At 44.9% G+C, this 17,362-nt stretch overlaps 1 protein-coding gene across 1 annotated transcript in view; it reads left to right on the top strand.

The window, feature by feature from the left end:
• The window catches only part of BCL11B (BCL11 transcription factor B), a 92,156-nt gene that overhangs the window by 1,869 nt on the left and 72,925 nt on the right, over window positions 1–17,362 (top strand). Inside the window, exon 2 of the mRNA XM_063399333.1 lies at window positions 12,729–13,094. Coding sequence (XP_063255403.1) covers window positions 12,729–13,094 — 366 coding nt within the window. The remainder of the gene's footprint in view (window positions 1–12,728; window positions 13,095–17,362) is intronic.

The raw sequence follows: 17,362 nt of genomic DNA, 5'->3' as shown, positions 1-17,362 counted from the left end.
CCCAGGTGCATCGCCGGAGGGGGAAAAGAACTCTCCTCCGAAGCGCGGGGCAAGGCAGAACCAGCTCGGCTGGGGCTAGAGGCAGGACAGGGGCTGCCGAGGGGCCGGGTGCGGGCGGGAGTGTCTGTAGGTGGCGGGGGGCGAGAGGAAAGCCGAGGGGGGACCGGGGATGGAGTGCACGAAATGCGGGCCGGGCAGCGGCACCGGCTCGCCTGCGGGGCAGGAGTGGAGCCTGCACTTTGCTGAAGCTCCCATTGTAAGTGAAAATACACACATATCCTCCCCCCCCGCCCCCCCCCCCCAAAAAAAAAATAGGAAAGAGAAAAAAAAGGGGGGGGGAGGGAAGGAGGCATCCCCCCTCCCCCCAGCACCAGAATCCCCCTCCTCCCCGTTCCCACCCCTAAAACTGAGGGAGAGGGGCGAGTGCCTGCAGGCAGAGTAGGGGGCAGGTCCCTGAGCGGGCGCCCCGCTCCGCCGCTGCCGTCCCCGGGGGCTGGTGCCGGCAGGCGGGGGGGGGAATGTGGGGGCGCCTCCCGGGGCGTGGGGCCCTCAGCGCTGCTCCTACACCCCCGGGGCACGGGGAAGGGGCAGTTCAGCGGGGTCCTCATTTCCCTCCTATAGCACAGGACAAGTTTGGGGGGTGGTAAGAAAATGCCCGGCACGCACCCGGCAAGCCCGGCCGGACCCCTGCCCCCCCACGCCCCCGCCCCGCAGGACGAGTCCGCAAGTTGCCGTGCTGCGGGGGGCGGCGGCTCGCACGGAGCCAGCCCGGGGCTGAGCCTGAGCCGCGGAGGATCCGAATATTTATGTTGAGATTTTAAAAAATTTAAATAAATAAATAAAATATTTCCCCGGCTTCTCTCCCCTCCCCTGAAAGCCAAGAATAGGAGCCATCTGCCAGGAGCATTTGGTGCTTGCGAGCTCCTCTCTTTCTTTGTTACCGGTGATAAATTTCTGTTTGTAAGATTTCCTTGGGAATCGAGATATATCTGTGTATATAATTTTTCATCTCCATTGGGATTCTCTTTTCATAGCGGAGAGCTGTTGGGGGACGGTTTGAGTTCCGAAATATAATTTTCTTTCGCTGTTTCTGTATTCCTTTTCTTTCCATACATATAAATATATATATATGCATTTTTTAAAATGTGCATCTTTAATATTTAAAAAGTACCCCTCGCCCCACCTCCAGCCCATCAGCTGGTGGAACCTTGATGAAGATGCATCTGGTATTCAGCTTTTTCTGGGAGGGTTGTTTTTAATTCATTGTTATTTTTGAGTCAGGTTTTCATCACCATAGAAGGTGGACTCCCCCCTTCTTTAACTCCCTCCCGGTTGTTAATTGCATTTTTGATTTTAACCGGTTTGGAAAACGTCTTACCCTTTTTGATGGTGGCTTCTTATTCCCCCCCTTCTGTTTTTAAATTTTCTTTTTAAAAGAAAAAACATCAGCAGCCACCTAAATTGCCCAGTGTATTTTCTCCCACTTGTTTTCTATCTCACTGGCAAGGAGATGTGGGGTGTTGAAAGGGGGTGTGCAGAAAATCTGTTTTGTTGCGCACGTCAGAATTTGTTTCAATGGGTGAAACATTTCTTTTTTAGCTGCTGTTGCTGCTGGGGAGGGGGGGTTAGGGGGGTGGAGAAGAGAGCCAGGTAGGTTTGTTATTCCAATTTGATCTCCTTTTCTGATCGCTGTATTTGAAGGTAAATAATGAGGCAGGAGAGTATTCAAAGGTGCCGAGGAGCTGCGTGTACAATGGGGTTTAGCGGGAAGGCTGGGGGAGGAATGGAGAGCAGTGCAGTACGAGCTTCCCTCCCTCCCCTCTTGTATTTATCTGTCTCTCCATCCTGAGGAAGCTGGCGGAGAAATCAGGCTGCATACTGAACAGTGGCAGAAAAAAAATGAAGGTATCCAGGGGAGGAGGTGGTGGGAGGCGGGGGAGCGGGGGGAGCTGCGTCGGGCTGGGGTTGGGGCTGGGGAGCAGGAGCGCAGGCATTTCAGCACACAGGTCTGAGCCTCAGCTGCAGGCTCGCACGAGAGGGGGTCGCAGTCTCTGCACTCCTTGGGAAGTGTCATTCATGAGGGAAAAGCAGCCAGGCAGTGTCCTCTCTAAAGAGGAGTTTGGAAAGTAGTGGGCAAACAGAATAGGAAACCAAAGCACTTACAGCAAAATAGAGTCAATTCCAAGCCAAGCCCCCAAAGCCAGGATGAATTGATATTGTTTTCAGAAATCTTGCTTTTATGTCGTGTTTAGCTTGAGCTTTTTTCTCCCTGTCTCCCTTTTTGGCATCTGTCAGGGGAGCTGCATTTCAGGATGGATTGGAGGTCTCTGCCAGGCAAGGAAAGAGATGGGGAGAGAGATGGGGAGAGAGACAGAGAGAGAGAAGGGTCTTCTGACATTGCTCAGCTGGAGTTTATTTGGTTTCATGCACTTGATGTTTGGAGAAACGGTTAGATCCTGAGTGTAAGACAAACAAACTCAAAAAGGAGAGAAAGTGCAATGTAGTTGTGCTCCAGAGTTGCAGCATCTCATTAGCACAGTGGTCTTTAGGACTGCGAAACGGAGTGGCCTTGCCAGGCTCAGCCAGGCAGCCTTGTAACGGTGCATGTGCAGGACAAAACAAAAAGAGGTGAAACACCTGGGGAGAAAAGAGCAGCTCTGGACCTTTCTTCACTGACGGTGGACAGAGCAAACTTGGTAGCCAAGCTCATTTAAATGGGTGGACAATGCAAAAGAACTGATTATGTATAGAAGAGGAGGCTGAAGTGTTGAGCTGCTCTGTGCAAAGAAATGTTATTTTGGTTTGGTTCAAATTGCTGATTTTCCAGCTTAAGATCTTCCATTTTTAACTTAAGAAATCTGTTTTCAAACTAGCCCTGCATTTTGCATTTGAAGGAAATGTGAAAGGCAAGAGCATGTGAAAAGCTCGCTGGTAGCAGTTTTGCAGAAGGCGGCAAAGCAAGAACACTTCTGTAGAGCAGCAGCAAAGATTGAAAGGGAAAGGCACAGGAAAATCATACAGTTCCAGGCAGAGAACCAGGTTTCCCAAAGCAGGTCTTCAGTACCTGGTCAACAGGTTTCCTAGGAAGAGCAATAATTTCCTGTATCACTTTGTTTTATATGTAGTCATTAAAAATCTTAACAAAAACCCCTATGATTTTTTGCATGTCAAAGTTTTGTAAATTGCTCCAAGGAGCTTCTCTCAAAATGCATTTAGATTTAGTGCAATTAACGCACTTTCCCTGCAGAACAAAACCCACACCAATGTAATCAACTTTAATACAAAGAGAATGTAAGCTGTGACTGAAGAATTAGAGAGGAAATTACTATTATTTTAAGGATGGATGACTTTTTCATAATACCTGCATGGCTGTGCACAGAAAAGCTTAACGTGCTTTTAAAAGACATTACATGTGTTTACTTTAAATAGGACAGGGAAAAAAAAAAAAAAAAAAAAAAAAAGGTTGTATGCTGTCGACTTCCAGGTTGTCTTTCATTTGAATATATTTGTGTTGGACTTGCAAGATAAATAAAAAGATACTGGCACATTTTCATAGTTTCTGCTTTTTAAAAATATTTTTTAAAAATGGTGCAGAGCAACTAGGTTGTGGCTGTGGGTTGTTCTGCCCTTTTTGCTTGAGGTGTCTGGTGGCTTAAATAGATATACAGTGGGTGAGAAACCATTTTGCAGGTTTTTTCTGGTCGGCAGATGCAGAGCATATTTTGTCAGGCTTATTTAAATACTGAGAAATAAAACTCTTCAAGATTTTACAAACTGGTTGCCTTTAGTAGGAATGGTGGGAGCCCTTGTTTTACACAAAAAGTGTATTTCTCTGCAGAACAAAGGGTTGTCTCGTGGTATATTCGGCAATAATTATGACTTAGAGAAGTGTGCGCTCGAAGAAGTAGTACAAATTTTTGATATCATTTATAGATTCTGGTTGACTTCAGCCACACTTCCAAGGGCTGAGCTCGCTGCGGGCAAACCCCTCTGCTCCAAAACCGCCTCGCACACGATGCTAGCTTGTCTCCCGCATTTCCTACCTGGATCTCTTTGCCCTTCGCGCTGTTTGTTGACGGAAAACACTTCCCAAAATAAACTTCTGGGGCTGCCGGAGCCTCGGTGTGCCCGGCCGCCAGTGGCGGGGGTTGGCGACTAGGGGGAGCTCCCAGCCCGTGCGATGGCCGCGCCGCGGGACGCGCGGGATGCGCCGCCCGAGCCGCGCCGCCGCGCCCGGCGCTCCGCGCTGCCAAACGTGCTCCGAGGAAAGTTGTAGTATCGATTTTCATGCGAGGATCTATATAGAGCCAGCCGAGAGAGGCTGACAGCGAGACAAATCTATTTTTAACTAAATCGCGGCTGATTAATTGACTCGGGCGGACAGGAGTTTTTAATTAAAATTAGTTTTCGACGGTGCTTTTTATTGTCAACAGACAATGTTTAAATTCTCAATTTGTTGTTGTCAGATAGTGATCGGGGTAATGATACCTGCACATGAGTGAGCTCCTGCGTGGCAGGAAGCAGAGGGAACCCACGGAGATCCATATGTTTGCTCCAGTGGATGTGAAAACACAGAGTGAAGAAGCTGGAGTTGTAGGACAAGATGTGTGCAGCAACAGAGCAGACACACATGTACAGAAATTGGCTTCGATTACATATCAGAAAGCCACATGTACTCGTGCCGAGAGGATTTGATATGAGGTAGTTTACCGTACTTTGATCGTCAGGTCCTTAGTGCAAACTATGTGCAGTGCCTGCAAATGAAAATGAGCATTCTCTTTTTTCCTAGAGAAATAAACACAAAATCACATCTGTCATGTAGAAGTTGCTGCTCACAGGCTCCTCCAACGGGCTTGTGTCGTTCTCTGCTGCAGTCGGCTTGCGTGTCGTGGACGGACTTCAGCAGGACGCTTTCCTCCCCAAACGTATAATTTAGTGGCATTCACAGGGAGATTTGGATATCTGTTTCACCCATCCTGAGAAGTCCATCAAATTACAGCACTATTAACATAGCAGAAGAGTCTTCTTATTTTTAGGGTGCAATGTGTGCATGGAGGTTATCCTGTGACAGGAAAGAGCGCTTTATTCTAACCTTCAAGAGAAGTAAATTAGGTCAGACAAAGGATCAGGGCTGTCATCAGCTGTACAAAAACCCTTCACTCTTGGGTAGAGAGGACCAGTAATTTATCTGATGATTTCTCTACTTCATTTAATGTTTGAATTGAGCTAGGTGGAAGCATATAGACAGCAGCCAGCTCATTTGACAGACTGGTAAGCTGAAGAGCACAGTGCCTGGGCCGCTGCTGCTGCTAGTGTTGCACAGCCATGGGGAAAACCTTCCCTTCTCCCTTCCCAAAACCTCAGACTTCACTTACTGTGGCTTTCCTTCCATTGCATGACTGTTAACTTTTATCAAGAGAAACAGCTATCCCTCTCTCCTCCTCCTCTTCCTCTGCCCACCAAGTGCACACACACCCACACACTCCTTCCTCTCGCTCCCTCCTCTGCCTCCCACTCTTCCCACTCCCTCAGGTCAAAGCCTAATGGTGAAGCCTCCCTGCAGAGACCTGTTACCCCAAAATGGCTCTCAGCCTCCTTGCCAGAGCATTTCCTACTCTTTGGTGGCAGTTTGGTTTCTCTAGGGTTGCAATGCAGTTGTTGAATTTAGTCTCCCTTCGGTACAGTCCAGAGAAAACATGCAGAAAAATAAAGAGTGGCTGGGGTTTACCCACATGCTTTAAAGTTAGCAATGCCACTAAAGCACTTAGTGAAGCACCAGCATCGTCTGTAGACAGCTTTATATGTATGTATCTTTTTAATGAGGGAGGGAAAAGGCATCAATAACTGCATGCATTGATAGATGCATGATTCATTCAGCTGCTCGTACTACAGCACCTTCCTCCTTGGTGTTTATTTACTTTTTTAAAATGTATCTGGGCAGGCTGCACACCATTTCTCGGCACTCAGTTGCAGCCTCAGAGGCTCCTGAACATCAGTTAAATTTTCTCGCTGTCTGCCTTCCTTCTCAAAAAGCTGTTGCTTGCTCAGTACTGTAGAACCTTGCTGGAGCTTTAAGTAGCATCTTATTTCTTTGCTTTTCTTTTTTTTTTTTTTTTTTTTTTTTCTCTTTTTTTTTTTTTAAGGGTGTATAAAAAATGCCTAAAGCAGGCTATTCGAAAACAAATTAAAGTAGAGGGACACACTTCATGCATTGCAGGCACGCGCCAGGAGAAGGGGGTTAGAAGAATATAATCATTTTACTGGCAAAAGTGACACCAGATCGGGGATTTGATTAATGGTGCAGCATTCACAGGGACTTAGTTCTGTATTTTTGACATATGCAAGTCTTTTGTGTAGTTGCCTCAGTGCAAGAAATTCCGTTTTGTTTTTTTCCTGGAGCAGCTGATAATTTGTGTATGTGCTGGATATGCCCAAGGTACTTTCCAAAGACTAAGCACTAGACAGCACAGTACAAAAAAGGAATCCAGAGTTAAGGGAGAGGAAAAAAACATACTGGTTTACTTAACTTTTTTATGACCCCTTTTACTAAGCCACTGGAAGAAGCCATAAATTCGCTGAATGTTATAATGAGTATGCTTCTATGAAAGTAAAAAAAAAAGCTCAAGAAAATCGTATATGAGCAACAGTGTGTCATAAACAATTGAAAAATGCAGTCTCTTTTGAGTCTGATATTTATGAAAAAACCAAAGCTGTTGTGCGTTTAATACATGCTCAGAACTAATTACTTAATTTTGATCATGCTTTTTAAATCCTCGGGTAAGAATCTCTGCTTCTAGTATTCTTTCCACGCCAGTAGAAAGCCTGTACCCAAATACTGCTCCTTCTCCTTTTGTGGCACTGAACACTCCTTTCTCTCCTTGGTTGTCGTTTAGTTTTAAATAAAACAAATGTATTCACTGGGGAACAAAGAATGCTTTTATATCACATCATCACATCCCATTTTATCTGCAGAGATTTACAGCTTCTGCAGTCTATAGAAGAGGCTATACGTTTTCTGCTTTCAAAAGCAGTAAATATTTTTTATGAATGTATAGTTTACTTAAGAGACACACTATTCCCTTCTGTAACACTGTACATAGTTTCTGAAGAAATAACATCTGACGAGTATTGGAGATTTGTGCAGATTCTTGGATATTCTTGTCTTTTGTCCTGTTTGGGTCCGGCGTGGTAATTGAGTCCTTTTCCTTCTTTTTTTCCCTAAATCCTGATGTGATGACTGGCTCTTTGTGGCGGTGCTTGGGCTTGTTCTGTCTCAGGTGTGTGCAGAGGGTTAAACTGCTTCGCGAGAGACTCGGTCTCCCGCTAAAGGTGTCTGAGGCTGCAGTGCTGCAGCACAGTCCCTCACCTCGCAGCCCTCAGGGGATGCTGAGGCATTGGAGTGGCCGGGCCATTCCTCCGTGTCCCGGTGCCTTGGCGGTCCCGGCGGGGCCCGGCACCTGCAGCGCTGCCCCTCCGCTCGCCCGCACCTCCGCGGGGCCCCAGACGGCTCCGCGGCGGCTCCGCGGCTGCACCGGGGCTGCACCGCGGCTGCACCGGGGCCCGCTCGCACGGAGAGGCACAGCCTCGCCTGCCGCTGCTCCCGCTGCCTTTGTGCGCTCCGACATGCCCGAGAGAGGCCGGGAAAGTGAGGCAGAGTGCGGTCCCCTGTGCTTCGGGGGCTTCTCCGTCAAGTTGCCTCTTTTGGCCAACTCAGCCTCAGACTTCTATTTAGGAAAGAATTAAATACCACAAACAGTTGTTTTGCAGTCTTTGGAAAAAATAAAGATTGGTGGGAGATAAGCGGTGCCTGGTACCGCTGAGTGTGATGCTGATGCAATGTGTAGGCATAATCTCCACTCTGCACCTTGCGGCTACTGGGAGCTGCTGGGATGCTCTGGAAGCAGGTTATTGATAAACTTCGACGGCGAGGAGCGGCGTTGCCCGCTCTGAGCAGCGTTAGTCTTTGTGCAGCAAGGATCCTGACACCGATCTCGCTGATAACCCAGCCAGAGAGCCTGTGATTCGAGCTATTTCCGTTAAGCGTGTTGATGTTACAGTAAATGTGACATGTGGGTGTTGATTGAAGGGACATCATTTTCAGGCCTGCTTTGGGCCAACACCCTGAAGAGCAAGTCAGTCCTTTGTGTTCGCTCCCCAGCTAGGCTGAGCTCTCTCTGGCTGTGCCTTCAAGACAGCAGTGACAGTGTGAGGAGAACAGTGTACCTGACATGCTGCAGCACACTTCTTGGCAGTGTCCTGCACCTGGCCACCAGGAACTGTGTCCCCATGGTAGACTCTGGGCATCCCCAGCTTGTCCCAGAGAAGGGTGGCCCCTGGGGTAGCCTATGCCTTGTCCTCCAGGAGGGCACAAGGGTGGGCTGGGGCTGTGGCAGGGTGCTGGGGCAGGCAAGGCACCCAGCAGTGCCTTTGCAGTGAAGGCACCAGCAGCGTTCACCTTCACCAACCCGTTATTGATTTGTGCAGAAACCAGCCACGGGGGGAAAGTTTCACATGCAACACTTTGGCCCAACACCAGAACATTTCCTCTGCCCTCTTTGCTTTATTTTGATACTGTAGAGCAAGAAAAATAAGGAAGAGGATAGGTTGGAAACTTCTAGATCCCTTCTTACCCTGGCAATATAAAGCAACGAAAATAAGTGATTGCTGTCTGGACCCAGCCTCACCCAAACTCTGTGAACAAGCATCCATGGTTCTGTCCTTTAAAGCCTTGGAAATGATTTTTATCAAAACAGTCTTTTCTACTATAAGTGGGTAAGATTTTGAGACAACTGGCACGCAGAAAGTAGTTAGCATGTGTGTCCACTTTTATACTGGCCATGAGAGCATTATTTGCATGGGGCACATATGCTCTAATGATGTCACCAAGCTGGTGTAGGAGTGTTGGTGAATTTGTGACAGTGTCTTTATGGAATTAAGGGGTTTGTCCACTATTTTGGTGTGGTAGGCAGCCAGAGACCTTGGAGATACTGCTTAGAGTCCAGTCAGCAAGTGTAACACTTTTTAAAATAAAGCAAATGATTTAGATTGTCCGGTTGCATTAATTTCACAAAGCCATCATATAACAACAGTGTCACTCATGTCCCCAAAGATTGCCTGTTGCCAAGTCACTGTGCTCCCTAGGCAGACAATGCCAAGGCAATCCTCTCTGTAGGAATCTCTGGATGCAGGGAAAATACTGGGCACACCTTAACACGCCTGAAAGAACCAGGGCACGAGTCCTGGCTGGAAATAGCTCATTCACTTTTTTTTTTACTTTTCCCATGCAAGCGACATGAGATCTCCTATGCTGTGTGGCCTAATTTCTTCTTAATTAATATAAATTAATTTATTTAAGTTTTAAATAAATACTTGTGAAGAAATACCCTCCTACCTCTAAACTCATCTACCAACAACAGCAGTAAAACCACAGAGTTAAATTCAAATAATGTGAAGCGACTCATTTTAAACCCACAGACACAAGCAGACTCAGAACTTTAGATTGAGACTCGCCTAAATTGCCCCACTGGTATTAAAGGGCTCCTTAAACACCCTAAGATCTTGGCTGTTGTATTAACCAGGCATGACCTGATGCGTTATGGGCTGGACTTGCAGGCTTTTTTCTCTTTCCCTTTGTGGGTTTTAAATCTCTCCTGTAATGTTACTTGAATGTAGGTTTTTAATGGCTTAATTGAGTTGTCAATAGAAAGCCTTTTCTTTCTTCATTTTTTTTTTATTCTGAGTAAAAAAATAAATGCAAATTGACATGGATAAAATGTATTTGAAGATCTATTCAGTATTTTGTTTTTCATTCTTTTATGTCTGTTTTCCATGTTGTGAATAAGGGGATGTAATATAGCTTCTGCATTGTTGGGTGAATAGCTGGTCTCATGATTGATGATTTATTAAGCTCAAATCAGAAATAGAATTGAGTAAAAAAAATCTTTTGATAGTTTGAAACCCAATTACTACTGATCACGAGGGCTCGGCGTACCAAGAAAACGAAAAGCTGATTTTTGGTAATGTGACGACTGCCAAAATATGAAGGAATACCAGATGTTATTTTAAAAAAGTGCCATTGCAGAGTCCTTGGAAAGAGAGAGTGAGCGAGTGTAAGTGAATAGGCATATGTGGATTTAACTAATATTCAAATGAAGTGTAGAACTGAAAAGAAAGCATTCGTAACGGTTTAGCTGTTCAAACCTCCTTCATGTTTCCACAGACGCCTGGTCGGGACCTTTATCAATTGCAGCAATTTTGCTATGTTTTCTGAAGAGCACAATCTAAATCACAGGCAAAAAAAATATAAATCCTCACATCAAAACGATAATAAAGTTGAGATCCGTGCTTTTATTTTTATTTGTTACATATATATAAATGCCAAAATTCAGCCTTTGTAATTTAAGACACAGACTTTAATCAAAAGCCTTTACAGGAATGTTAGTCAGACTAGTAACAAGCATTTTTCGCCTGTGCCATCTTTTATTCTTACAACCCTTGGTTCAGTTCCTGTTTTTGTGTTGTCTTTTCCAGCTCTTTGTCCCATCTCTTGCTTGTGTATCTTCATGCCTGTGTGTGCCTCTCTGTACAGTTTTTTAAAATATTTTGACACGCTGTTCCCCCTTAATAGGAATTCTGGCTACAAATTGCGTGCACGTTTCTAAAAGCCCCCTTTCACAGTCCTTTTCTTTTGGCTCTAAAATGATGTATATATAATTGGTAATTAAAGGTGCAAGCTCTCTTCAATATAAACAATATTGCTCAATGTTAGATCATTAAAGGGAACTGCAGCACTAAATAATTACCTTTTGCATTGTGACACGCTGTTTGCAGGTATCTGCTCGCTTCCCAGCAGTGCCTTTTCAGCAATGGGTTATAGTCACATTTTCACTAAGGCAAGGAGACATCTTTTCATGATATAAATTGGTGAATTAATTGCTTAGTATTGTCTTCAAACTCCTTTTAAACTTAGATTAAGGGGAGAAAGGTAATTAATGATTTTCAGAATGAGTGAGTTGGGAAACATAAGCCTTCTTGTGCCCATCATTGGCTCCAGCAGGACGGTCCACGCTTGGGCACTTCTCTGGGGTCCCTGTCCTTTTCTGCTGTCGCTGCTGCTGCTGCTGCTGCTCTCTGTTTTGCTGTTAGAGAGCTCTGATGCAACTTGTAATACAGCTGGTAGATATGCTGATCAGTTATTTATTCTGGAAGGCAAAAATGGGAGCGATTCTTTTTCTAAACTACCTTTTTTCAAAGCTTTACCATTTTTGTTGCCAGGCAATGCATTCCACCTTCTACCTCTTGCCTCTTTTCTATTTTTTGTTTGTTTTTGTTTTGTTTTTCTTTGCAATTGCCGAAGAGTGGGACAAAAAATCCTTTTGTTTTCAGAATGGAGAAGAGTCCAGGTCTGAATTATAACATCTTTCACAATCTTACTTCTTTGAGGTATTTGTGTTACTTACTTTCCCCAGGAAATCCATGAGGAAATTGCTCGGGCTAATAGAGAACATTTTTCCTCCCAGTCCTTTAATCCTGATTCGATTAGAGGTCTCAGTCACTGATTTACATACTGTTAGTTCCTCTGTTTTGTTCAGCCCAAATCCTATAGTCCTTGCAGAGGCAAACCAGCCTTAGGCAAAAGTCAGTGGAAATTTTGCCTGAGTAAAGTCCAAGGTTTGTATGATTTGGCAGTTTCATGGCAGAACAAGAGAAAACAAACCAAAAAAACATGTTTTGCCCCAGAAATGGATTGTGATCCACAATTATTTTTTAGTGTAAAAAATATCTTCTAAATACTGATGTAAAAATTACTGGGTTTTATTAATTGTGAAATGAGAAGTTACATATTTCCTAGAAACTGATTCAGGTCACTCAGAAATTCTTTCCCAGTCTTTGGGGGTAAAGGTAGGAAATTCAACAGGTCTGTGGACAAGATTCAAACAAAAAACCCCTTTTATTAGCCTATATAGCAATGGCAGGGTTTTTTTTGCCTTGGAAAAATAGAGTGGAATATTCCAGGCTCAGCCAATGTTCCAGTATGTTAAATAAATGCCTCATTCCCTTTCCCACTGTACACACTTTTGAAACCCCTTAACTGCTGATGAGACCATACTCTACTTATGTTAGTCTTGCAAGTAGTTTTTTGTAATTTCTTCTAATGGGTGGTCATTTAATCTTGCCGGTAACTCTGTTATGGGACAAGGTGGTACTAATTTTGTGTGTCACAGGGAGCTCTGTCCTGCTAGTTTGGCACATAAAAGCCTTCCCCCTCTCTCTGAAATAGAAGGAAAGACTTGGGTGCATAAGCTTTGCTGGATGGGGCCTTGGCCAGATGGCTGGGAGACGCGGAGGGAATGAGAAGGTGGGATAAAAAGAGAGGAACTATTTCAGAATGTGACTCGGGGCTCGAACGCTTGCAAAATGGCTCTTTGCTGATATCCTTGCAGTGCTGGCAGCAGTGGGAAGGAGCTGTCAAGAAAGCTATGCCAGGTCAGCCTTTCCATTTTGTTTCAGGCAGGCTTGGTTGCAAAATATATTGAAATCATTCTGGGAGAGCGGAAAAGCTGAAAAATAAAAGAAAGATCTAATCAGGCTTGGCTCCTTTGAGAGGGGTGGGGGGAGGCTGGGCCTCTGGTGATGCATCCTTCAGAGTCTGCGAACACTCAAAGCAATCTCTCTCTCTTTTCCCCTCGTCCCTCTCCTCCCTGTTTCTCCTTGTCCATGCAAAGCAGAGGCTGACCATGTGGAACCGGCGCTGGCCGACGAGGACGAGAGCCTGGCAATAGCAGACCCAGGCGGCATCAGCATTGCCGCAGGCGGGACAGACCCCGACTTGTTGACCTGTGGACAGTGTCAGATGAACTTCCCGCTGGGAGACATCTTGGTTTTTATAGAGCACAAGAGAAAACAGTGCAATGGCACTGGTGGTGTCTGCTATGAAAAGAGCATGGATAAGAGCAGCCCTCCCCCCTCCTCACGCGCCGAGCTCAGGAAAGTGTCAGAGCCAGTGGAAATCGGGATCCAAGTCACACCCGATGAAGAAGACCGTCTTCTCACGCCTACAAAAGGAATTTGCCCCAAGCAGGAGAACATTGCAGGTACAGCACGTTTTACACTCAATCAACTTGCCTAGGTAATCTTTTAACTAGAGTCCTCTACAAAGTGCCATGAAATAGGCTTCAGCAACACGTCTTTATAGGAGCCGTCCATCTGGAGGATCCTCGTGGCTCTGCAGGGCTGTCCATCCCCTGTTTAATTCATTGTAGCTGTCTGTGCAGGGCCAGCTGCTGGAGAAAGGGGCCTCTCAGGCAGCCGGGAGAGCTAAGGGACAGCCTGTACATCTGGGAAAATGAAGAAAGTTGGGGTCAGAAAACATTTCAGGAGCATCCTTAAGCAAGTAGCAGTGGCAGAGGGATAGGTGAGGGGCTCAGTTCAGTCCTGTTCCAGATACCTTTGTCACATGAAGACTCACTGGGAAGGACAGCATCATGACGCTAGTTATGTCAGTGGAAAAATCTTCTTCCCACTGACTGGGAGTGGGAAGAAGATTTTTTTGTGAGGGATAAAGAAGGGTTTCATTAAGTCCTTCGTTTTTCCTTCCCTGGGGTAGACGTCAGCTTCCTGGCCTGCACTTCTGCCTGTGCTGCTTATCCTGAGTCTCCTTAGGTGGCTTGGGTTGGGTGGGCAACACCTCCACTCTCATGCACACCCCAAATAGATCTTCTGAATGAGGACACAAGAGCACAGGCTGGCCTGGGTGAGCAAATTGCAGGCATTTCTTTTTCTAAAACTCTCATATGTGGTGAAGTTCACGTTCATTCAGCAGACTTCCCCCGCTCAGACGTGGGCAGGCAGGTGATGATTACCCACTGAGGTGAGGTGGTATGCAGTGGTTCCTGCAGAGTGCCTGGCATGGGGTTACTTCCATCAAGCAAGGGCGTTTTTCCCCTCTGCAGTGGTGAAAGGATGACTCTCCTCCCTGCTAGTGAGTGGGGGTTTTATGTTACACAGCAGGATCTCCCCTCAAAAGGGCCTTTTTTGTTCAAACCAACTGCATCCCATACAGAAGACCAGTGACAATTTGTCTTTGCTGCCACTATCCCGATTTCTCTAGGAATTGTCTATGGGATTAGATCTGACAGTCCAGGATCCCGCCTGTGGTAGAGATGCTCCCATGAGGGGATCCCCAGAAGACTGGTGAGAGGCTCTTATCTTTACAATTGAAGCTTAAGAGATTTCCGCTTTTAGTGTTGGAGGTCTCTGAGCCAGTCCCCAGCACCTCTGACAGGCTTGGGCATCACCAGTGAGGGTGTGGGCTTTAAAATGGTGTGGGCTTTAAAATGCTGTGGTCTTCAGAATGCCTGTCTTTTAGGACAGGGCAAGCAGTGCCCATTGACTACACTGTTTTCTTCTAGGAATACTTTTTAGGGTGTGGGCACCACCTTGAAACGGGGCAGCTGATAGCTTTGGGAGCATTAGCTGTGGCAGGCCTGTGCTGTAGAACTGTAAGCAAATCTACTGTTAAGACCTGACCCTGTCTTTTTCTCAACCTTTTGCAGTTGTGAATACATTTCTTGGTAGAGATGACTGCATCATGGTGTAGCAGGTTTGAGGGCTAGATTCCCTTTCCATTTGGTAGGAGCAGAAGAGAAGCATTCAGGACTTTCTCTAGTCTGCTGAAGGCTGCCTGAGTGGTGCCAATAGCTGTTGATCTCTGTGCAAGCTGATGGTGCCCAGCCCCTTGAGGAGGGTGTGCAGTGCTAAGTAAGGTTGGTTTAGCAGAGCTCTGCTGCCGTCCAGAGCTCATCTCTTACTAATCTCTGCCCAAATTCAGTCCACAGTACCTCAATGGCTACAACCAGAGCAGAGGGTGCTGTCCCATCCCAGCTTCTGGAGGTCAGCAACAACATAGTCAAAGCCTTTGCCATGCAGAAAATCTGCTGGGGTAGGTAGGAGGTTGTGAAGGAGATGCTCACACGTGGAAAAGGCATAAAAAAAATTAAAAGCCAATCTGGAGCACCTAATCTCTTTCAAACTAAACTGAATATCAAATGAAAAATATGTAGGAAAGATTTTGAATTGAGAAAAATAAAAGGGTTTATCATTTGATTGGCATTTTCTCAGCAGTGCATGGAGATAGGGACATCCACTAAACAGTGCCATAATAATACTTTCTCAATTAGAGCCCAGCTCTGAGATAAAAAGGTGCAGTGTCCTTCCATATTTTTTTAATAGCAGCGGATAGTTTTCAATAGTAGGATAAAAGCCTCACATTACAGCCATGGAGGGTAGCCATGAAAAACCCACAGAAGTCATTCACTGGAAAGGCTTTAGTGGGATATACCAAACCCCTTATTTATATTTCAATAGAAAGGCTTTCTGCATTAGCCAAGAAAATCAGAATCTGCATTTAACATTAAAGGTATTTCCCAGTGAGCGGCTGTAGAGCATTGTTGTTAGATTTGTTAAAAAAAGAGACTAAATACGATTTCATAAAAGGGAAACTTAATCTCTAAGGCAGCTTTCTCCTACCCTGCCACCCCCTCCCTTTATTTTTTTATTTTTTTGTAATAATGCAACAGCCTACAGTATTTTTACTTTATATGTGACGAAAGATATTCTTAGCCTTTCTGTACTGCGACAGGAAGAATGAATTTCTTTATTCCACCAAGAAATATGTAAAATAATCCCTTAGAAGTATGGGGAGATATGTTTGTTCAAAGCATTTAAAATGTTATTTTAATCAAAGGCACAAAACACTCTACATGCTGTGTCAGCTAAAGGAGACCATTACATTTTAACAGCAAATCATGTTCTTTTTCCCCCTCCTAGCCAGCCCCCCCTTTGAAACTAACTTTTTTTTATTAAATAAAAAGGCGAAAAAGATTAAAGAATTAAAAAAAAAAAAACTTCAGTGGCTCAAATGTATAAAGTAATTTAATATGGTGGAAGCATTAATTATTTTAGCTTAATTGAATTCTGAGGACTGCAGTAGTTGCATTTTTGTAGACAAGCTCTGTTTATTATTTCTTTGTGTAGATTAACAGTAAAGGAAACATAGATAACTTTCAGTTATTTATTGTAAAATAAATGTGTCAATTCATGTGTAAAGCAAGCTGTTCATAGATAATTGAGTCTTTATATTTGAAGAGGGAAACCAGAAATCACCCACTCGCCACTCTGTCTCCCTGAATTATGCTGCCACCACTGCTGTCCTCGAAGGGGTTTCAGCTCCTCTCCTTGATCTTGTGTTATTTTTGTAGACCTTCTTGTCTGGTCAGAATGATTTGTACAGCCTTCTGTGGTGTGACTAAGGCACCAAACCTTACAGCTTTCCATGGCTGAACGCTCTGAGGGTATGTCAAGAGCTGAGCTTGGCTCTGCCATTGTACCTCTCGTAGCTCTGGGTGTGAGGATATCGGGATGCAGAAACCGTTTTGAGCATTCATCCTAGCACAGGGTGCTCCTGAGGTCTTTCCTTCTCTCTTTCTCTTTGTCTTTTTTTTTACTTTCTTGGTAGCTCTTTTGGCCCCAGTCACTGAATTCCTCTTGACCACATAACAGACCTCGTGCTGATTTGAGGGACACGTTGAGGCAGAACTCAGAAGTCCATGAGAATTTTTATGTATGTAACACAAATCTCCAACAGACATTTCTATATTCCAGTGGAGACAAAGGCAGCTTTGTCTCTGGAATCAGCTTTTAAAGATCTTCTGATAATGAAATTTGTCATCTTTCCCTGACTGGTAACTTGCAAATCCAAGTTTTGAAGGTGTTTTCATTTAGTTACTGCTGTCCATAAGATGTGTGGTAGCATGTTAGCTGGTTCCGGGAGGACGTGACATGCTTAGGAGTAGTCTGCCCTGTAAAGGTTTTTTTTTTTTCTTTTTTTTTTTTTTTCAAATTGGCTGACCTGTTTGAAAATCAGTTCTGCCTCTTGTACAGAAGGTGTGATAGTATCGAAGAGATATACCAGATTGTTGCACAGCAAAACATAACCAGGGCAATGAGTTGGTGAGCAGTTATTGGTCACTGTTTCTTTTATTTCACTGATGGCAGGTATTTTGGAAAAAACCCAGACCACTGTTGTATTTTATACCTCTTTTTATCTTTCATATTTATCAGATCTTGGGCATAACCAGGTGACCTGTCCTGGCTGAAGAATGACCTGGGAAGGTGCTCCCACTGTCATTTGACTGATGGTATCTCCTCTCCTCCCCATGGCCCTGTGGTCTGTCTGTTTGTTAGCAGGATTCTCTGAAACTAGCCAGGTTAAAAAAAAAAGCAGCAGTCAGCTTGATTTTAATGCTGGGTGTTTTCAAAGAAGCCCAGCAACTAGGAGGGAGCCTCTGTGGGTCAGGTCCCA

Source organism: Prinia subflava, chromosome 5 (assembly GCF_021018805.1).
Source record: "Prinia subflava isolate CZ2003 ecotype Zambia chromosome 5, Cam_Psub_1.2, whole genome shotgun sequence".
Taxonomy (NCBI): Eukaryota; Metazoa; Chordata; class Aves; order Passeriformes; family Cisticolidae; genus Prinia; species Prinia subflava.
Note: the sequence above shows the minus strand (reverse complement) of the source record. Positions and strands in the feature narration are given on the sequence as shown.